General features: G+C 43.8%; 2 protein-coding genes and 1 non-coding gene across 6 annotated transcripts in view; 1 reads left to right on the top strand and 2 right to left on the bottom strand.

The window, feature by feature from the left end:
- The window catches only part of LOC118364986 (nucleosome-remodeling factor subunit BPTF-like), a 52,366-nt gene extending 49,461 nt beyond the window's left edge, over window positions 1–2,905 (bottom strand). For 2 of the 4 annotated variants that reach the window (XM_035746847.2, XM_035746848.2), the window contains exon 1: window positions 1,861–2,902. In XM_035746847.2, the coding sequence (XP_035602740.2) occupies window positions 1,861–2,368 (508 nt within the window). In that variant the 5' untranslated portion in view covers window positions 2,369–2,902. Of the gene's footprint in view, window positions 1–1,860 lie in introns of all 4 variants that reach the window. The other 2 variants (XM_035746850.2, XM_035746849.2) reach the window with 2 other exon arrangements.
- Window positions 2,906–3,656: 751 nt separating this feature from the next.
- trnas-aga (transfer RNA serine (anticodon AGA)) lies at window positions 3,657–3,738 on the top strand. Its single transcript has one exon. It is a non-coding gene; the product is annotated as a tRNA-Ser (tRNA).
- Window positions 3,739–5,317: 1,579 nt separating this feature from the next.
- Window positions 5,318–17,003, bottom strand: LOC118364984 (nucleolar protein 11-like). Its single transcript, XM_035746846.2, is given in 19 exon segments — window positions 5,318–6,135; window positions 6,699–6,806; window positions 6,908–7,000; window positions 7,255–7,333; window positions 7,697–7,927; window positions 8,333–8,458; window positions 10,799–10,983; window positions 11,148–11,213; window positions 11,321–11,415; window positions 11,773–11,896; window positions 12,042–12,118; window positions 12,416–12,616; window positions 13,273–13,414; window positions 13,587–13,644; window positions 15,647–15,758; window positions 15,761–15,794; window positions 16,051–16,107; window positions 16,245–16,358; window positions 16,804–17,003. Coding segments are annotated over 19 exon segments (2,163 nt in total). The 5' UTR covers window positions 16,951–17,003; the 3' UTR covers window positions 5,318–6,021.
- Between the last annotated feature and the right edge of the window lie 6,281 nt (window positions 17,004–23,284).

The raw sequence follows: 23,284 nt of genomic DNA, 5'->3' as shown, positions 1-23,284 counted from the left end.
CCTTCCATTAATCTGTGTATATCAAGTCTTAATCTCTTCTATAAACAGAATTTCTCCCTTTGGAAAGATAACTTTAGATTTACTCAGTACATTTAAAAAAAATATCAAGTCTTAAAAATGTAAATAAGCTAACCTAGCACCTGGTACTTGAGTATACACCGTGCAGTAGAGAATTTGGCCTTCCTTCATCGACGGCATGACCTGACCCTAGGCCAGAATATGGGTGCTGATCTAGGGTCAGCTCCCCCTGTCCATGTAATATTATTCATTATGATCGAAAAGGCTAAACTGATCCTAGATCAGCACTTTTTATGAATATGGGCCCGGATCAAGTTCAGAATCTGAAACATGGATCCACACACTCTGATATCAGCTGGAGTAGTTAGGTGTAACAACTAACATACTGTAGTTTTACATTAGATTTCAAACATTAGACAGGCTGTAGGCATAGATGAGGTGACATGAAAATGACCAACATGCACCACTCCCCTGAACTGTGTGGCCCCAGTCAGGGCTGTGTACAAAAACCTCTGCCTTCGTTCCTTCGGCCCTATGCACAGAGTCTCTATGTATGTATAAGCATGTATTTGTGACTCAGTATGCTAAAATGAGTGTGTGTGATTATAGGTCATACGAAAGGCACATAAACCACTCTTTGCACAATTCAGCCATATTCGCATGGTAAGCGAGCCTATTTGGGGTAGGAGGTTATTGGCCTAATCAGTCACTGGGGTGCAATGGAGAGAGAGAATTATGATTCAAGAAATACCAATGTTGTCTAGGCTGTACACATCTGTGCTTATGAGATGTGGGGCAACTTGTGAATAATACGCAGACATTTTAGGATGAATACCATATCAATAAATCTAGAATTTTATGGAAATATAATTCTGCATTGAATTACAAAATGGTTCCTTAATAATCCAGAAATGGCTTGAAAATTGTTTATGCGAAGACCAAAGTACATGAATGACATCAACGTCACTTACACAAATGGTTAGACATTATGCAAGAACAAAACTATTGTTCTTTACAGTTCAATTATTTTTCAAATAAGTTTGACATTGCTCTTGCTCGTTTACACTGATAGATTGGCTTTGCTATGGTTACCGTACAATTTACTACGTGATATTAGAACGAGTTAAAACTGCAACAGGTGAAATTAGAGCGCCTCTTTTCAAAACAAAGGGCCTTGGCGATTATGTCCCTGTCAAGCTGATTTGACCACAATCTCGCGAAATATATCGCAAACACTTGCTTTTCTAAAGGAAAACACGGTTTAAATTAAGGGAAGGGGGATAAAGTACAACTGGTTGATTAAACTGCGCATGTATTGTTTACATCTACTACAGGAACTGTATACAAGGTATATTCATGCCATGCAAGACAACGCGACAAAATTATCAAATGGTATAAATCTTAACGTGAAATTTTGTAGCCAGATAGTGCAGCATGGCATGCTTGTTGACGCATACATGTTAACAGATATTGCTAAATTAATGAATGGAAAGTAGCTAAATGTTTATCTTGAACTAACGCCTCAGCAAATAATGTTGTATGCAAAATGGTGCAATTATGCAAATGAACAATTCCGTTTTACAATAATCCCCATCGTCAAATGCGTGTTCATTTTTGCCTAAAGTTGCTGATTTTTTATAACAGAAAACATGCGAGGCGACAGTAGTGTTCACTGTGCGGGAACTAGCAAACGATCACCAGAGCTCCTAAACAAAGGCCTGTTTATGAGTGCAATCTCCATTTTGAACAATGCACATTGCTTACCAAATGTGCTAAATAAAAACTGTAACACTTTGGCGTGCATTTGAAAAAAAAATGCTTCTAAATTGCAAGCAAACGTACCTGGAGTGCTGCCGTGCGTGCTATCATGGCTCCGAAAGCTGCTCTCTGTACAGTAGCTAGCATCATCCTCATCTGGTAATTCTTCCAGAAAATCGGACTCATTGCCCACGGCCTCCTCTTCGTAGTCTGAGGGATTCTCGTGTAAAAGTTCGTCTTCCTCCGACCTCAAACTAATATTGTCCTCTTCCTCGTCGCTATTGTCATCGTAGACCACCTTGCACAGTGGCCGTCTCCCCCGACCACCTCTCGAACCCCTGCCTCTTCCTCTGCCCCGCGATGTCGTCGCTGCTCCAACTTTCCTCCGGCCCCTGGACGAATGGTAGTTCTCTCTCCGATGAATTTCTGTATCACCGGTATCCACCACCGAGCCTCGTCCGCGGCCACGTCCTCGGCCCCTTCCCCTACCACGGCTACCTCTCCCTCTCCCTCTCGAACCGCGAACTGGCCCAGGGGAAACCTCCTGCATCTCCGCTGCCTGTTTAGGCGGCCTTCCTCTTCTCCCTCGCATTGTAGCAGATGTATTATTTTTTATTTCAATTTTAGCGCGCGACTAGTCCACGCAAACCCGAAAAAACGGGCACCCTTGGAAACCCTAACCAACGTCGCGATAGTCTCAATTAGCCCCACCAAGCCCCGGGCTCAATTTTTAGTAGAAAGTTCAAATAGAATGGCCGGCTTCCCGCTTTAGGTCGCCTGCAGTCGCCATTTTTCTTCGGATCTCTCCCTCCGCTGAAAACAGACAGCAGGCCCTGTACGGAGGTCACGTGACTACTATTCTACAGTCGACGCATTTAGTTCATAAAATGTGTTATCCATGCGAACGTGATGCCACCACGATTGTTTATTTACGTTTACTTGTCATGTCAAGTCACACAAATCAAGAAAACATGGATTTATTACAATGTAACAGCATTGTCAATTTGCAGCTGACGTCGTCATTCTAGCCAGAATGTAGACCAGCATACGTAGTCGGACACGGGAAAGATCAGATTCTTGAAACCAAGTTGTTGTTAAGTCAGTTCCAGAGTTCCAGCACATATTAGGGATACGTTCACTATGTCAACATTTGAGTCATGTAGGTATTGGTAGTTGATGTAGGTATTGGTAGTGTTGCTATTATCAAAGAGACTCCATTTGTAATTTTGCTAATGCAAAATTGTTTTGTTTGTTTTAATGGCAAAAAAATACTCATAATATATTGTGTATTGCATTGGATAATTGTATGCCTTTATTTAAAAAATAGGATCGGGAAAAAATATTCAAATATTGTGTTTACTTATTGATGCAAACAGTGGATATTATGAAGAGGTCATTCAACATTCTGGATCAGAACGAAGAACATCAGAATAGTTCCATCACCATGAATGATGGTGACATAACCTACCAATGTAGCAATTGTGGTGCAACATTGTTTCTTTTTTTTCTTTGTTGCTACAATGTTTCCTAAATCCCTCTCCTATGATAGGGCCTAGCTACATTATGTTAAATTACAGTCTTTGGTTTATGCTCTCAATGTAGCCTATTTAGATCAGGCCTACTACGTATAGTGTGGTGCCTGCTCTCTGTAGTTGATCTATTCCAAGGCTTTTCTCTTTAAAACAAGCACATTGCTTTATTAACTCTAGCAGGCACACGTCTAATTATTTCGATGTTATAGCTCTACATTGTTAATAGAAGCAGTCGACAAAGTGAATGGTCGTTCAAAAAATAGCTGACAGTCTTAAAAACGATATATAGTAGCAGGTTTGACATGGGTATGGGTTAAATTGAGAGTGATTTAATGTATAAAATATCAAGTTGTCGTGGCCGAGTGGTTAAGGCGATGGACTAGAAATCCATTGGGATCTTCCCGCGCAGGTTCGAATCCTGCCGACAACGATATCTTTTGACGATGTAAATTGGAAGTTTCCCTCTAAAGGGCAGTACTTCCAATGCCAAAATCTTTCTACTATACATTTGTTACGTCCATTTGAATGTCATTAATATCTTGATATTACCTACTGTCGTCATGTAAAAGGCGGTACACAATGGAAAAGGTCACCTCCAAGTGTTCAAAAATAAATACTTCATTTTCTGTTTGCATGTTCTACGAAGCCTTGAGCAGTATTGCAAAAAAATATTGATGTGGATATCTAAATTACATACACTACATGACCAAAAGTATGTGGAAACCTTCTTTTCGAACATCTCATTCCAAAAGCATGAGCATTAACATGGAGTTTGTCCCCCATTTGCTGCTATAACAGCCTCCACTCTTCTGGGAAGGCTTTCCACAATGTTAGAACATTGCTGGGTGACCTGCTTCCATTCAGCCACAAGAGCATAAGTGAGATTGGGCACTGATGTTGGACGATTAGGCCTGGCTCGGAGTCTGCGTTCCAATTGATCCCAAAGGTGTTCGATGGGCTCGAGGTCAGGGTGCTGCGCAAGCCAGTCAAGTTCTTCCATACCGATCTCGACAAACCATTTCTGTATGGACCTTGTTCTGTGCACGGGGGCATTTCCGTGGTGAAACAGGAAAGCGCCTTCCCCAAACTGTTGCCACAAAGTTGAAAGCACAGAATAGTCTAAAATGTCATTGTATTCATAGACTGTTCTCTCTGCTACCGCACGGCAAGCGGTGCCGGAGCACCAAGTCTAGGTCCAAAAGACTTCCTAACAACTTCTACCCCCAAGCCATGACTCCTGAACAGCTAATCAAAAGGCTACCCAGACTATTATGCTGCTGCTACTCTGTTTATTTTCTATTCACTTTAACTCTAGATGCACATATTACCTCAATTACCTCGACTAACCGGTGCCCCTGCACATTGACTCTGAACTGGTACCCCCTGTATTCATCCACACTATTGTTATTTTACTGCTGCTCTTTAATTATTTGTTACTTTCATTTTTTACTTAACACTTATTAATTCTTAAAACTGTATTGTCGGTTAAGGGCTTGTAAGTAAGCATTTCACTGTAAGGTTGTATTTGGCACGTGACAAATATCATTTGATTTATTATGTAGCTTTAAGATTTCCCTTCACTGGAACTAAGAGGCCTAGCCCGAAACCATGAAAAACAGCCCCGGACCATTATTCCTCCTCCACCAAACTTTACTGTCGGCACTATTCATTGGTGAAGGTAGGGTTCTCCTGGATTCCGCCATTAGGCTTGTGTGCGGCTGTTAGGCCATGGAACCCCATTTCATGAAGCTCCCAACAAACAGTTCTCAAACATATATATATATATATGTTTGAGAACTGTTCGTTGGGGAGCTTCGTGGGGGTAGCATATATATATGCTACCCCCACTTTTAAAATCTAACTTGCGCCCCTCCCTGCAAGCAAGTATGCCTGAAATGGCCAAATCCACTAATTTGAAGGGGTGTCCACAATACTTTTGTATATGGTACCATGTAATCTTACCTTAGACATACATATAACCATTCATGATGGGACAAAGACAAGGGTCATTTTGTGCATATAGGGTATTTTTAATACAAATACTGTCATATGAATTCAGAATTTACTTTGTTAGAATGAAACACAAAATGTATCTATAGAAAACATGGTGCTACTCTACAATGTGATTGGGAGATGTACAGTTATTCACAGTCCAAATAGCCTTCAGGAAATACAACAACATTTAACCACAAGATTGTCAACCATATGGAAGGTTGATTCCCATTTTTAGACATGTCAGGTATTTTGTATATTCCTATAAAGGGGCAGTATGTTCCATAGGTTAAAAATATCTATGCCATGTTGCAATATCATGGGACTATATCGTTTACATAATTCATATTAGCAAATATTTCTACCACACACGCCCTCAGATTACACAGACAATTCACATGGCTATAGGGACCGAAGCATCGGCAATGCCACAGTTCAGAACTAGAGAATCATTTGCTCTACACACCTGAAAATCTACTAGACTGATCCCAGATCTGTGTGGGCGCTGCACAGCCAACTCCTATGCTCATCGATGAAAGCACGAGCAGATCTGGGACCAGTGTAGGCATCTACAGTACGTAGGTATGATACAGCAGTTGAACCATGGCCCTTTTGGTAGTGGACCAAATACAAAGTGGAACACAACGATGCAACTGACCAAGAGAAATGGGGAGAGAAGGTCAACGGCAAAGTTTGATTAGAAATAATCTGTAAATATGGCCTAAAACAGCTCAATGACCTCTATGGAGTACTGGCTGATGTCCTTGGAAAGCTTCATTTTGTGGAGCTCTTGAAGGCTGCTCTCAATCTTCCCCAGTTCAGAGAATAGTTTCACCTGGAATGGGTAGATGGGGATAGACGTTAAATGAAACCTTTACAACAAAGAACCATATACAGCATGTGCGTCGGCGAGATGAAGTAGATGCACAAAAGTAAATTGCAGTAGTGTGTCAATTTCCGCAACCTATAAGAGCGTTGAAGCGAGTGTGTAAACTCCTCAGCTGGGTTGGTCACGTAGCTAGCACGTTTTAGAAGCGTGGAGCAAACCAGTGCACATTGCGCAGATACTCTGTGTGTGTCAGCAAAGCCTTGGATCGTGCTCATCCTAATATCGTCGATGGAGCAACGGGAAAATAAGAATTTGTTCTTAACCGACTTGCCTAGTTAAATAAAGGTTAAAATAAATTAATACAAAATAAAACGCAGAGTCTACCTTTGTGAAGTTCTAACACAAAACGGCTAGCATTTATAATTGCAACACTTGCTTTTCCAGTTTGAACCACTGGAGAGGTAAACATTCCTCCCTGGGTGCCTCAACGGGTTTTATTCTCACGGCAATAAAAACACATTATGACAAAAATGCTCAAATATCATTTGGACCAAAGAGAAAGCATATACCTGGGACTTGACAAAGCTTTGGAGATTAGACAACAATCCTTTGGCATCAGGAGCCATGACCAAGACTGTGAAATGAGCATCCAACAACAAGCACACCCAGTCAATGATCTAGAGAAGGAAATTCAGAACACACACATTAAGTTAAATGCTATAAAAATTCATTATATGCATTCACCTCTTGTATAACTTTCATGCTTCCATGTACCAACCTGTGCCATCGTGGGCGATCTCAAACCTGGCGTTTGTGTGTAGAACTCTTGGGAATATTTCAAATAGACAAACTGGAGGTACTGAAGAAAGAGCTAGGAGAGGAAACAGAAGGATGCAACCAGTCTTTCAATACATCCTCATAGCTAACTGCAATTCATAAATTGGTAGTAAATAGAAGAAAAAAAACATGGTATATTGCAGGAAGAAAACAAATATTCACATTTTACTGTTCTTCAACGAGGAAGACTGGAAATGGAATTTTACTTCCTGAATCGACTTGAATGAAATGGAATTGATCCCAACGATGGCATATTGTCAAGGAGATGGGACACAGGTATCTACTCACAATAACCTGCTGAGTGTCGAGGTCCTTCAGGTGGGGGAGCAGGAAGTTGTCACTGTAAGGCGTCTGCAGGACCTCATTACTATGGCAGCACAGTTAAGTTATAACACCTCCACACAGGTTTACGAGTCATTTCTATGGACTGGTGCTGTATATTAGCGCAAGGTAAACATTATAGTGCATTGCATCCGAATGTTGACAATGAAATGTGCCATTGTTATTTCATTTAATCTATCCCTATTAAATGATCAATTCAACAAACCTATAGTGAGAGGACACAGTAACAGCCTTGTTGGTTCAATCCCTCTGACTATTGATGATTCTGTGTGTCAATGTATGTCTATCAAATACACTGTTCAATCAATAATAACATAAGCAGATATTACTGTAGTCTTGCAATGGAATAGTGTTTAGGGAGATGGTTGTCCAGACTACAAAAGGATACAGTAGCACAGCCTTGTGTAGACCCACGGGGCAGGCCTCTAGCTGCAGTGTGTGGTTCTTCTTATCCTGGGGAGGTTTGGGCTGGTGGTTGGCGTCACAGCTGTCCTCCTCAAACAGAGGCGGGCTGAAACCGTTCTGTTGGCCCCCCCGGGCCCCCGCCGCCACCAGGCCCTCCATGAAGGACACGCTGTCCGGCTCCAGACTGACCATCTCCACGTCGCCGTCTGGCACACTTGAGGAGGGAGAGTGACACACGGGCGTGACAACAACAATCCTGACTTCAGGCTATTTATAGGAGTTGACAAACTATTGTATTTGCAGGAACAAGACTTGGAAGCATTGGAAACTAAACAAGTTCTAGAATTAAAGCACTTCAAAATAAGCATCATTTAAAAGCAACACACAGCCACAAAGAGACCGCTTGGTTTACAATGTGGTGGAAAGAATATGCATTGTACACAATGAATAGAAACTTCAACCATCAAAAGAGAGGACAACAATTAGACCAACAAATATATGACCAAGCTCCTGCACTGGTATGAAACACAAGCCTGAGCTTCACCAGAATTAATTTTTTTCACAATGTATAGGTTGTCACAAAAGACGCCCCCCCCATACACTATTGAGTTAGACTGACCTGATGAAGGTTTTGAGACAAGCACACGTGACCACCTCAGGGATGTCTGGGAAGAGCTGCAGGCACAGCTGACACAGGAAGTAGTCCTTGTGCTCCAGGGACAGCAGCAGGAGGCCGGGACACACGCTGCAGAAAGACACACAGAACAGGTCAGAACCAAACCAAGGGCCTCAACAACAGTCTGTGAAAATACTAGTATTCTTTCCTTCATTGCTACTGATGGGTGCGGAAAATGGATAGGTACCCACCCACCACAATGTCTTCACCTATCATCATTCGAGACCACCTAAAGCGAGACCAATTCAAGTCCAAGGCCAGGGAACAAAATACCAAAACCGGATTTGGGGGGGGGGGACTTTGTCAGGACTGAGACCGGGAGGGTGACAAGCGGTCGGAGTCAAGACCGAGCCACAAAAAAGTCAAATTCAAGACCATGATTGTAATTTCTTCAAATCACCACCATAATAAGAGCTTAAAATGTCCAGTACTTCTGTGTTCATATTTCAGAACATATGGATTCTTTATTCATTCAGATGTTAAAAAATGCATGCTGAGGGAATAGACCCACTCAAGAAATTATTACTAACTCAAACACAGTGGGGAACAACGGACCTTCAACACAAAAGGATTTATAATAATAACAATAATTCTAATTACATTATTCTTTTCAGTGATGTTCTGATTTAATCTCTTCAGCTTTTGTTGGAATGGAAAGGTTAACACTGAAAAGAGAGAAAAAAAGATCCAATCATGATGTTTTGTTTTTGTGGTCTCTGGGGAGATAAATCTAGCTAAGACAAGCCATTGGCTAGGCCATCAAACCAGATAGAAGGCATCTGCCATTCAACTGTATTAGGGGCAACATTTTGGAGTGACAGTTTAATCAACCAACCAACTTTTGACTTGTAATAGGTGGTACAATTTTGACAAAAAAACGTATGGTAACTTCTTCCTTCGCAAAGGCCAACTGTCCACTGTACAACAAGGAGCAGTAGTTTTCCCACTGTACAACAAGGAGCCGTAGTTTTCCCACTGTACAACAAGGAGCCGTAGCTTTCCCACTGTACAACAAGGAGCCGTAGTTTTCCCACTGTACAACAAGGAGCCGTAGTTTTCCCACTGTACAACAAGGAGCCGTAGTTTTCCCACTGTACAATAAGGAGCCGTAGTTTTCCCACTGTACAACAAGGAGCCGTAGTTTTCCCACTGTACAACAAGGAGCCGTAGTTTTCCCACTGTACAACAAGGAGCCGTAGTTTTCCCACTGTACAACAAGGAGCCGTAGTTTTCCCACTGTACAACAAGGAGCCGTAGTTTTCCCACTGTACAACAAGGAGCCGTAGTTTTCCCACTGTACAACAAGGAGCCGTAGTTTTCCCACTGTACAATAAGGAGCCGTAGTTTTCCCACTGTACAATAAGGAGCCGTAGTTTTCCCACTGTACAACAAGGAGCCGTAGTTTTCCCACGGTACAATAAGGAGCCGTAGTTTTCCCACGGTACAATAAGGAGCCGTAGTTTTCCCACGGTACAATAAGGAGCCGTAGTTTTCCCACGGTACAATAAGGAGCCGTAGTTTTCCCACTGTACAACAAGGAGCCGTAGTTTTCCCACGGTACAATAAGGAGCCGTAGTTTTCCCACGGTCTAGCTAGCCATCTTCTGTTGTAGACTAGGTGCAGAGGCTGCAGCAAGTGTTATCAAAGAGGATGTTGTTCCTAATTTGTTAGCTTCTCCCTTTTCAAGAATAACTTTCAACAAGAAGATAAGTCGTATGTACATCCACTACACTACTTTGCATCAGTGGGGATTAAGGGAATACACGCAATGGCCATAAAAAAATAAAAGTGCTTATATGGCATAAAGAGACACTCTTTTACAAAGATCGCACTCTCTTACGTGTGCTGGTATTACGGTTGTTTACCTTTCAGCATCATTAACCTGGTCTCACATACTGAAGGCCAATAGGTTCACCACTGTACTAACCTGTCACACACTGAAGGCCTAGTGGTTCATCACTGGGCAAACACGGCTATAATAGATATAAAGACTTCAGGTATTCATGTTTCAAGAAAGGAGTGTATATATTTGGCCTGGCGAAGCAGTTTTATGTGCTTACTGGAGAGAAGCGTATCATTCAGACTTTTTTATACTCCGCTAGTCTCAGGAAGAAATGATGAGTCTCACTGTCCGAGACAGAGTGCAAATGTATCCGACAAAGAGACACTCAAAAGGTGGTCTCAAGTACTTCAACACGGATGCCTTGCTAGATCGGTGAGGATGGAAACAATACACACACCCCAACTTGCGTAACAAGTGGATGGCACCAACACTACTACGAGCTGTCGACCCTGTTCACATTCACTTTCCATGCACCCAACATAGCCCATCATCCTGATAACCTCCCTGTCCAAAGGACCGATACTCCCGTGCCGTAGGAGGTCCAGTCAACTCAATGCCACCCTCACCTGTGGCAAAGGCACTGTGTTTGCACCAGCTGTGCCAGGGCCACGGGAGTGTAGAAGGCTGTCTCGGCCTGGCTTCGGGCCACCAGGTGGCAGGCCAGCTGGCCCACCGAGAGCTGCAGGTCCTGGGCATCGCCTCGGGAGACTAGGGCATCCACCTCCCTCTGGACTTCATCCACTGGACCAGTCTGGTGGGGTTGAACACAGTTAACATTTCCTTGAGAACAATTACATTTGATAGAAATACGCTATGAAAGGGACAGGTCATTTGTCATTCACTCAATGTACAACATCAATACCCGTTTGAGACTATCAAAACAGAAGAGCAAAATAAATAGCGGATCTAAAATACCTTGATAAGCTCCAGTACTTGGTCCACTGTGAGGGCTTGCGCTGATTGGCTCTTCCGACTCAGCTTCTGTACAGGGGAGGACCAATCAGAACAGGTGAAATTAACATGAATCCATTCCGGTGGTAAAGTACTTGGGTTAGGATCAATCAATTCTGGAAGGCAGGTTAACTTACACTCTTCCTGGTCTCCACTATTTTGGTGGGCCCCTGTGGCTGATCCCCATGGAGTAGGGTGTTCCAAGAGGGCACAGCCACCGACGATGTGGACACTACAAAGCAGCAAATTAAATCCAACTCACTAAACTGCTTGTTTAAGATTACATTTCAAGGGATGCTATTCAGATGCAATTTCAAAACAGTTATGTACAGATTCAGAACACTAGATAGGTGAGGGAAAGGTGAGGGAAAGGTGAGGGAAACGTATGCAATGACGTGTAAACAGGAGTGATATAGCTTCATCTGAAATGGCTTCCGATTCACTACTTTTGAGCAGGAACACTAGGACTTGTATTAAAAGCAGTGCACTGTATAGGGAATTAGGGTGCTGATTTAGAGTCAACCAGGCACTGTCAAGGACAACTAACACCACTCGGGTGACTGTTTCACTTGAGGAAGTGCCGCGTTACCTGCGATCCCAGTGTGTCGTAGTTTCCCCAGGGCCGAGGCCAGAGAGGACTTCTGACACTCGTAGGGAATGACGGAGAGGGCCTTGCCATGAGGGACAAACAGCTTCCCTAAATAACACCAGACCTGAGGGGAAATTAAGGAATGATCATTGATATAAATAGGAGTGAAGTGGGTCTTTAGTACAAGATACAAGCATAGAGTCATTTGGTTGAAGTTTGTGAGGCAAAAAATAATAATAAACTCAAATTTCTGAGTACGGTATTCCTACCTGTCCATGGATTCTTCCCGCCATCTCCTTACCAGCCTGAAGAGTCTGGAAATTAGTATTCCAGATGCAGAGGAAATCTGAAATTGAAAAAAAAAAAAATAATAAAAAGGATCGGATGGATGGATGTCAGCAGTGTGGTGAAAGCTCCCGAGCAAACACAGGGAAGATATCACCATGTTGTTTACGCGCGTCAAATCAGAACTTTGAAAAGTACGTATTTAGGGGATTGATGCTGGATTGTGCGAATGTGTGTGAGAATCATGATTCAATCAATTCATGAAGTAAAATACAACTCAACTTTTCCGCATGAGGAAAATTGACATTTCTGTTGAGCTCCTGAATTGACGTGGCATTGATCCCAACCTGATATTTACCTTTGCCAGTTCTGGCGGAGGGATGGTGCACCCCCACCACAGCCACATGAGCGTCGTCCAGGGCCACTGCCGAGGCAGCTCCCAGCTCTCCCTCCCCCACGGGCAGCCTCAGGCGCAGGCTGCGAGGCAGGGCCTGCACCCCCTCCAGCCCCACATACCCCCGCGCCGCCACCACACTCTGGTACACACAGCCGTTAGGGTCTGGAGAGAGCGAGATAGAAGACAGAGATGCAAGTCAGGTCAATCATAGCCTTATGTCACCAGCACATCACTGAGAGCGCAAGATTCTCATTAAAACACTAAACACTATCATGAGGCTGTAGCTACGATGTCCGACAACTGCGTTTCATTGTTAAGTGCTTCATTGATATCAAATGCAGTACCATTTCAACAGTATTATCTGAGGGGGGGGAAAAAACACCATTAAAGCTGTAATATGTAACCTATTGGGCTACTCGATCAAACTCACATAGAAATGAGAGTTATAGATCTGTCACGCTTTTGAAAGCAAGTTTAAGTGGTACATATGTTCTATGTGCGCTATTTCTATGCTTTCGGTTCTTTAAGTTTAGTTTTCCCGTCTTTTACTTTCGGTTTTGCACACCAGTTTCAAACAGCTGAAAACACAAGATTTTTGGTTGTTGAAAAGATATTTCACTGCAGTTGAGATGGTACATTGATTCTCCACACTATATATCGCTTGTTTTGTCACAAACGGAAAATAGGCTAACTATTAGAATCTTAACCAGGAAATGCCAGAACGATTTCTGCATAATGCACCTTGGAAGCTGAATGAAAATTACTACTTGAACATTTCTGACACATTACTTTGGCAGGGAAGTGACGGCTGTACTCACACAGGTAGAGCAGGTCGAGGTGTTTGTCCCGGAGAGAGGCAGAGAAACTCAATGGGGAAGCTCCAGAGTCTTCTCTCTCCAGCCTATACTTCTGTAGGGTGTTGGGGTTGAGCCTCTGCACATACAGGAAGTGCTCCCCTTTCTGTGACGGACAACAGGGAAGCGCTGTTAAACACGACATTGTGGCACAGAATTCATACTTGCACAAAACATTGCGTGCTGCAGATGGCACTGCGTTTATGCCTCCACGTGTCAGGTCATTGAGTACACGGCTATTCAGCGTACTGGTGTACCGCGGGGAAAGGATATTCTACCTGCTCTGCCGTGAAGAGGACAAAGTGCTGTTTCTCTGCCACGATGCTGGTGCTCCACCTAGGGGGCAACATGAGGACATTGTCAACTGTGTGCATCTTACACAAAAAAACGATTGTTTACTCAAATGAGCCAAGTATTGACAGCAATGTGGACAGAATTATCATAGTCGCTGACTCACTGTAAATAAATATGGGTGAAAATAAAAAAAATAAAAAAAAACAATGTTCAGTTGATGGGGCGGCAGGGTAGCCTAGTGGTTAGAGCGTTGGACTAGTAACCGAAAGGTTGCAAGTTCAACCCGAGCTGACAAGGTACAAATCTGTCACCTGTTCCTAGGCCGTCATTGAAAATAAGAATTTGTTCTTAACTGACTTGCCTAGTTAAATAAAAAAAGGTTAAAATAAAACAATTAAATGTCGGAAGTTTTACATACACCTTAGCCAAATACATTTAAAATCAGCATTTCACAATTCCTGACATTTAATCCGAGTAAAAATTCCCTGTTTTAGGTCAGTTAGGATCACCACTTCATTTTTAAGAATGTGAAATGTCAGAATAATAGTAGAGAATGATTTATTTCAGCTTTTATTTCTTTCATCACATTCCCAGTGGGTCAGAAGTTTACATACATTCAATTAGTCAAACGTTTTGGGTAGCCTCCCACAATAAGTTGGGTGAATTTTGGCCCATTCCTCCTGACAGAGCTGGTGTAACTGAGGCAGGTTTGTTGGCCTCCTTGCTCGCACACACTTTTTCAGTTCCACGCCTTTTCAGTTCTGCCCACACATTTTCTATAGGATTGAGGTAAAGGCTTTGTGATGGCCACTCCAATACATTGACTTTGTTGTCCTTAAGCCATTTTGCCACATCTTTGGAAGTATGCTTGGGGTCATTGTCCATTTGGAAGACCCATTTGCAACCAAGCTTTATCTTCCTGACTGATGTCTTGAGATGTTGCATCAATATATCCACATTATTTTCCTGCCTCATGACGCCCTCTGTTTTGTGAAGTGCACCAGTCCCTCTGCAGCAAAGCACTCTCACAACATCATGATGCTGCCACCTCCATGCTTCACGGTTGGGATGGTGTTCTTTGGCTTGCAGGCCTCCCCCTTTATCCTCCAAACATAACTGTCATCATGACCAAACAGTGGTATTTCTATTTCATCAGACCAGAAGACATTTCTCCAAAAAGTACAATCTTTGTCCCCATGTACAGTTGCAAACCGTAGTCTATCTTTTTTATGGCGGTTTTGGAACAGTGGCTTCTTCCTTGCTGAGCGACATTTCAGGTTGTCGATATAGGACTCGTTTTACTGTGGATATAGATACTTTTGTACCCGTTTCCTCCAGCATATTCACAAGGTCCTTTGCTGTTGTTCTGGGATTGATTTTCACCATCTCCAGGAGACAGAACGCATCTCCTTTCTGAGCCGTATGACGGCTGCGTGGTCCCATGGTGTTTATACTTGCGTACTATTGTTTGTACAGATGAACATGGTACCTTCAGGCATTTGGAAATTGATCCTAAGAATGAACCAGACTTGTGGAGCTCTACAAATTTCTTTCTGGGGACCTGTCTGATTTCTTTTGATTTTCCCATGATGTCAAGCAAAGAGGCACGGAGTTTGAAAGTAGGCCTTGAAATACATCCACAGGTACACCTCCAATTGACTCAAATGATGTCAATTAGCCTATCAGAAGCTTCTAAAGCCATGACATCATTTTCTGGAATTTTCCAAGCTGTTGAAAGGCACAGTCAACTTAGTATATGTAAACTTCTGACCCACTGGAATTGTGTCAAATAATCTGTCTGTAAACAATTGTTGGAAAATGACTTGTGTCATGCACAAAGTAGATGTCCTAACCGACTTGCCATAACTATAGTTTGTTAACAAGAAATTTGTGGAGTGGTTGAAAAATTAGTTTTCATGACTCCAACCTAAGTGTATGTAAACTTCCGACTTCAACTGTATATATTTTTATATCCATGGCTCTGAAAGAGAATACGCCAACCAACACGAAGGTTACGGATCCAGACTAGTGTCCATTGTCTGACCTTATGACCTCCTCCTCTGACAGGACATCCTCTATGGGCTGTTGGGGGGCGGAGAGGAGGGAGTCCAGGAATCTGACTGCCCCTCTCTGAAAAAGCACCACAGGCTCTCCCCTGGGGCAGAGTGGATCCGCCATACATCAGCAGTCACCTAAGAGACATGCAGACACAGAGCTAGTTAAGACCGATAACTGCGAGACATCGCGAAATGACCGCAAAGCCAGAGGAAAGCCCGAGATAAAAAAAGGAAATATATGGCATAATTTGATTCAATTATGGTACAATGACTTCTCACAGGCACTGTTCGTGTTACTGTGCAATTTGCGAGTATGAGTACGTCACCATATTGACAAAGTCAAAGCAGAGGTTGAAATTGTATGCGTGTGTGAGAGGAAGCTCATACTTACAGTTGCTTTAAATGCTTTGTCTAAATTGAGCTCTTCATCTTTCCAAACTCTGATGACCTAGTGAGTAAACATGTATTGACCATGAACAACATGAAGACAACCACTTTATTTAAAGAATCAAGTCCAATTGTCACGTCCAGATGTTTTAAATGTGTTCAGTTTCTATGTTGTTGGAAAGTGTCCACAAGTGTTACCTTGTTGTCAGAGACCACTACATATTCCTTGGTCTGAAAGTTGAACACTGCAGGACAAGTCAACAACTGTCCCTGTTTCACCGTCCAGCTGCCCAAAGGCTTCTGGTCTGAAACCTGTCAACACAGCACCTCATACGTAAACACCACATGCATTTTACAACACAAACACAACCTTTGTCATATTATTGCGGTAAGTTACGTTCATATTCAAATATAAGACTTGTGTGACTACCTTTTTGACAGTGGCACCAACGTCAGCTAACCAAACAAACCCACGCCAAGCAGCTATCTAGTAGTACTGTTCTCATTGAAAGAACAGTACGTGTGCTAACGTCCACCTATGTGCATGTCGATTGATTCAAGGAAACCGTCTGAATACGCAATGTGTTGCTAGACAGTTGATGAACACCATTGCAATACTGGTAAGAGAGGGAGAAATTGTTATATGTAGCTAGCTATATTTTGAAACGCTTCGGATCCCCCCCCACTGCAATGGACACGAGTGTCCCATCAGCTGAGCTGGTTCAAAATTTCAGCCACGTATATTGTTCTACATTACCTTGTATAAAGTGACAGATCTCGTGGAATCGGTGACGACGGCATGGTCACTGTCTCCATCCATTTCAATTCCCTGAATTGGCGAATCTGAAGCATTTTGAGTTTGTACAAGTCCGCACAACGTGAATCCCTCATACAGCGCCGCCATGCTGGATGAAGAAAATGAAAAGAGCAAACCTCGCGAGACTTACACACGGCTGCCATAGAGTGTAGTGTTTTAAAATGGGAAACTGCAGTAAAATATGACAGCGCCCCCCTGTGACTAGGTTATGGTATTTCATATTGAGTTGTGGTATTGTTGTGTGGTGCCTGTAGCGGTCAGTGACCCTGTGGGTATATATTCAATATACACTATATACAGTGGGGCAAAAAAGTATTTAGTCAGCCACCAATTGTGCAAGTTCTCCCACGTAAAAAGATGAGAGAAGCCTGTAATTTTCTATGACAGACAAAATGAGAAAAAATAAGTATTTGGTCACCTACGAACAAGCAAGATTTCTGGCTCTCACAGACCTGTAACTTCTTTAAGAGGCTCCTCTGTCCTCCACTCGCTACCTGTATTAATGGCACCTGTTTGAACTTGTTATCAGTATAAGAGACACCTGTACACAACCTCAAACAGTCACACTCCAAACTCCACTATGGCCAAGACCAAAGAGCTGTCAAAGGACACCAGAAACAAAATTGTAGACCTGCACCAGGCTGCTTGTGCTTCTAGTTCCGACAATGCAGTAATAACCAACAAGTAATCTAGCTAACAATTCCAAAACTACTACCTTATAGACACAAGTGTAAGGGGATAAAGAATATGTACATAAAGATATATGAATGAGTGATGGTACAGAGCGGCATAGGCAAAATACAGAAGATGGTATTGAGTGCAGTATATACATATGAGATGAGTATGTAAACAAAGTGGCATAGTTAAAGTGGCTAGTGATACATGTATTACATAAGGATGCAGTAGATGATAGAGTACAGTATATACGTATACATATGAGATTAATAATGTAGGGTATGTAAACATTATATTAGGTAGCATTGTTTAAAGTGGCTAGTGATATATTTTACATCATTCCCATCAATTCCCATTATTAAAGTGGCTGGAGTTGAGTCAGTGTGTTGGCAGCAGCCACTCAATGTTAGTGGTGGCTGTTTAACAGTCTGATGGCCTTGAGATAGAAGCTGTTCTTCAGTCTCTCGGTCCCAGCTTTGATGCACCTGTACTGACCTCGCCTTCTGGATGATAGCGGGGTGAACAGGCAGTGGCTCGGGTGGTTGTTGTCCTTGATGATCTTTATGGCCTTCCTGTGACATCGGGTGGTGTAGGTGTCCTGGAGGGCAGGTAGTTTGCCCCCGGTGATGCGTTGTGCAGACCTCACTACCCTCTGGAGAGCCTTACGGTTGTGGGCGGAGCAGTTGCCGTACCAGGCGGTGATACAGCCCGACAGGATGCTCTCGATTGTGCATCTGTAGAAGTTTGAGTGCTTTTGGTGACAAGCCGAATTTCTTCAGCCTCCTGAGGTTGAAGAGGCGCTGCTGCGCCTTCTTCACGATGCTGTCTGTGTGGGTGGAACAATTCAGTTTGTCTGTGATGTGTACGCCGAGGAACTTAAAACTTACTACCCTCTCCACTACTGTTCCATCGATGTGGATAGGGGGGTGTTCCCTCTGCTGTTTCCTGAAGTCCACAATCATCTCCTTAGTTTTGTTGACGTTGAGTGTGAGGTTATTTTCCTGACACCACACTCCGAGGGCCCTCACCTCCTCCCTGTAGGCCGTCTCGTCGTTGTTGGTAATCAAGCCTACCACTGTTGTGTCGTCCGCAAACTTGATGATTGAGTTGGAGGCGTGCGTGGCCACGCAGTTGTGGGTGAACAGGGAGTACAGGAGAGGGCTCAGAACGCACCCTTGTGGGGCCCCAGTGTTGAGGATCAGCGGGGTGGAGATGTTGTTGCCTACCCTCACCACCTGGGGGCGGCTTGTCAGGAAGTCAGTACCCAGTTGCACAGGGCGGGGTCGAGACCCAGGGTCTCGAGCTTGATGACGAGCTTGGAGGGCACTATGGTGTTAAATGCCGAGCTGTAGTCGATGAACAGCATTCTCACATAGGTATTCCTCTTGTCCAGACGGGTTAGGGCAGTGTGCAGTGTGGTTGAGATTGCATCGTCTGTGGACCTATTTGGGCGGTAAGCAAATTGGAGTGGGTCTAGGGTGTCAGGTAGGATGGAGGTGATATGGTCCTTGACTAGTCTCTCAAAGCACTTCATGATGACGGAATTGAGTGCTACGGGGCGGTAGTCGTTTAGCTCAGTTACCTTAGCTTTCTTGGGAACAGGAACAATGGTGGCCCTCTTGAAACATGTGGGAACAACAGACGGGGATAGGGATTGATTGAATATGTCTGTAAACACACCAGCCAGCTGGTCTGCGCATGCTCTGAGGGCGCGGCTGGGGATGTCGTCTGGGCCTGCAGCCTTGCGAGGGTTGACACGTTTAAATGTTTTCCTCACGTCGGCTGCAGTGAAGGAGAGTCCGCATGTTTTATTTGCGGGCAGTGTCAGTGGCACTGTATTGTCCTCAAAGCGGGCAAAAAAGTTATTTAGTCTGCCCTGGAGCAAGACATCCTGGTCCGTGATGGTGCTGGTTTCTTTTTGTAATCCGTGATTGACTGTAGACCCTGCCACATACCTCTTGTGTCTGAGCCGTTGAATTGAGATTCTACTTTATCTCTGTACTGACGCTTAGCTTGTTTGATTGCCTTGCGGAGGGAATAGTTACACTGTTTGTATTCCGTCATGTTTCCAGTCACCTTACCCTGATTAAAAGCAGTGGTTCGCGCTTTCAGTTTCACGCGAATGCTGCCATCAATCCACGGTTTCTGGTATGGGAATGTTTTAATCGTTGCTATGGGAACGACATCTTCAACGCACGTTCTAATTAACTCGCACACCGAATCAGCGCATTCGTCAATGTTGTTGTCTGACGCAATACGGAACATATCCCAGTCCACGTGATGGAAGCAGTCTTGGAGTGTGGAATCAGATTGGTCGGACCAGCGTTGAACAGACCTCAGTGCGGGAGCTTCTTGTTTTAGTTTCTGTCTGTAGGCAGGGATCAACAAAATGGAGTCGTGGTCAGCTTTTCCGAAAGGAGGGCGGGGCAGGGCCTTATATGCGTTGCGCAAGTTGGAATAGCAATGCTCCAAGGTTTTTCCAGCCCTGGTTGCGCAATCGATATGCTGATAAAATTTAGGGAGTCTTGTTTTCAGATTAGCCTTGTTAAAATCCCCAGCTACAATGAATGCAGCCTCAGGATATATGGATTCCAGTTTGCAAAGAGTCAAATAAAGTTTGTTCAGAGCCATCGATGTGTCTGCTTGGGGGGGAATATATACGGCTGTGATTATAATCGAAGAGAATTCCCTTGGTAGATAATGCGGTCTACATTTGATTGTGAGGAATTCTAAATCAGGTGAACAGAAGGACTTGAGTTCCTGTATGTTGTTGTGGCCACACCACGTCACGTTAACCATAAAGCATACGCCCCCACCCCTCTTCTTACCAGAAAGATGTTTGTTTGTCGGCGAGATGCGTGGAGAAACCAGCTGGCTGCATCGTCTCCAATAGCGTCTCTCCAGTGAGCCTTGTTTCCGGTAAGCAAAGAATGTTACAGTCTCTGATGTCCCTCTGGAATGCTACCCTTGCTCGGATTTCATCAACCTTGTTGTCAAGAGACTGGACATTGGCGAGGAGAATGCTAGGGAGTGGTGCACGATGTGCCCGTCTCCGGAGTCTGACCAGAAGACCGCTTCGTTTTCCCCTTTTTCGAAGTCGTTTTTTGGGGTCGCCGGCTGGGATCCATTCCGTTGTCCTGGGTGAAAGGCAGAACACAGGATCTGCTTCGCGAAAGTCATATTCTTGGTCGTACTGATGGTGAGTTGACGTTGCTCTTATGTTCAGTAGTTCTTCTCGACTGTATGTAATGAAACCTAAGATGACCTGGGGTACCAATGTAAGAAATAACACGTAAAAAAACTAAAAACTGCATAGTTTCCTAGGAACGCGAAGCGAGGCGGCCATCTCTGTCGGCGCCAGAATACCCTCCTTGCATGAGCGAGGAAGAGGTGTGTATTATTCTTGAATGGGGCTGGGGCTCCACGCAAGATCTCTCCCCGTGGGATCAAAATGATCACAAGAACGGTGAGCAAAAATCCCAGAACCACACGGGGGGACCGAGTGAATGACCTGCAGAGAGCTGGGACCAAATTAACAAAGCCTACCATCAGTAACACACTACGCCGCCAGGGACTCAAATCCTGCAGTGCCAGACGTGTCCCCCTGCTTAAGCCAGTACATGTCCAGGGCCGTCTGAAATTTGCTAGAGAGCATTTGGATGATCCAGAAGAAGATTGGGAGAATGTCATATGATCAGATGAAACCAAAATATAATTTTTTGGTAAAAACTCAACTCATCGTGTTTGGAGGACAAAGAATGCTGAGTTGCATCCAAAGAACACCATGCCTACTGTGAAGCATGGGGGTGGAAACATCATGCTTTGGGGCTATTTTTCTGCAAAGGGACCAGGACGACTGATCCTTGTAAAGGGAAGAATGAATGGGGCCATGTATCGTGAGATTTTGAGTGAAAACGTCCTTCCATCAGCAAGGGCATTGAATATGAAACGTGGCTGGGTCTTTCAGCATGACAATGATCCCAAACACACCGCCCGGGCAACGAAGGAGTGGCTTTGTAAGAAGCATTTCAAGGTCCTGGAGTGGCCTAGCCAGTCTCCAGATCTCAACCCCATAGAAAATCTTTGGAGGGAGTTGAAAGTCCGTGTTGCCCAGCAACTGCCCCAAAACATCACTGCTCTAGAGGAGATCTGCATGGAGGAATGGGCCAAAATACCAGCAACAGTGTGTGAAAACCTTGTGAAGACTTACAGAAAACGTTTGACCTCTGTCATTGCCAACAAAGGGTATATAACAAAGTATTGAGAAACTTTTGTTCTTGACCAAATACTTATTTTCCACCATAATTTGCAAATCATTTCATTAAAAATCCTACAATGTGATTTTCTAGATTTTTTTTCTAATTTTGTCTGTCATAGTTGAAGTGTACCTATGATGAAAATTACAGGCCTCTCTCATCTTTTTAAGTGGGGGAACTTGCACAATTGGTGGCTGACTAAATCGTTTTTGCCCCACTGTATATATACATAGGGTATGTGGACACCCCTTCAAATTAACGGATTCGTCTATTTCAGCCACTTGTATAAAGTCGGGCACACAGCCATTCAATCATAGACAAACATTGCAGAAGGATGGCCGTACTTAAGAGCTCACTGACTTTCATTGTGGCACCATCATAGGATGCCACCTTTCCAAACAAGTCAGTTCATAACATTTCTGCTATGCTAGAGCTGCCCCGGTCAACTGAAAATGCTATTATTGTGAAGTGGAAATGCCTAGGTGCAACAACGGCTCAGCGGCAAAGTGGTAGGCCACACAAGCTCACAGAACGGGACAGCAGAGTGCTGAAACACAAGAGCGCATAAAAATCGTCTGTCCTTGGTTGCAACACTACGACTGAGTACCGGAGCGCCAAGTCTAGGTCCAAGAGGCTTCGAAACAGCTTCTACACCCAAGCCGTAAGACTCATTAACACCTAATCAAATGGCTCCCCAGGTTATTTGCATTGCCCCCCCCCCCCTTTACACCGCTGCTACACTGTTGTTATCTATGCAAAGTCACTTTAATAACTCTAACCTACATGTACATACTACCTCGACTAACCAGTGCCGCCGCACATTGACTCTGTACCGGTAACCCCTGTATATAGTCTCGCTATTGTTATTTTACTGCTGCTCTTTAATTACTTGTTACTTTTATTTCTTATGTTTTTTTTAAACAGCATATTTTGTTAGGGGCTCATAAGTAAGCATTTCACTGTAAGGTCTATCTATACCTGTTGTATTCAGTGCATGTGACTAATAAAATTCCATTTGATTTCCAAATTGCCTCTGAAATCAACGTGAGCACAAGAACTGTTCGTCGGGAACTTCATGAAACGGGTTTCCATGGCAGAGCAACCACACACAAGCCTAAGATCACCATGCGCAATGCCAAGCGTCAGCTGGAGTGGTGTAAAGCTCGCCGCCATTGGACTCTGGAGCAGTGGAAATGCTTTCTCTGGAGTCATGAATCACGCTTCACCTTCTGGCAGTCTGACAGACAAAGCTGGGTTTGGTGGATGCCAGGAGAACGCTACCTGCCCCAATGCATAGTGCCAACTGTAAAGTTTGGTAGAGGAGGAATAATGGTCTAGGGCTGTTTTTCATGGTTCGGGCTAGGCCCCTTAGTTCCAGGGAAGGGAAATATCAACGCTACAGCACACAAGAACCTTCTAGACGATTCTGTGCTTCCAGCTTTGTGGCAACAGTTTGGGGAAATACCTTTCCTGTTTCAGCATGACAATGC

Source organism: Oncorhynchus keta, chromosome 32 (assembly GCF_023373465.1).
Source record: "Oncorhynchus keta strain PuntledgeMale-10-30-2019 chromosome 32, Oket_V2, whole genome shotgun sequence".
NCBI lineage: Eukaryota > Metazoa > Chordata > Actinopteri > Salmoniformes > Salmonidae > Oncorhynchus > Oncorhynchus keta.
This window is presented reverse-complemented; position numbering and strand designations above follow the sequence as displayed.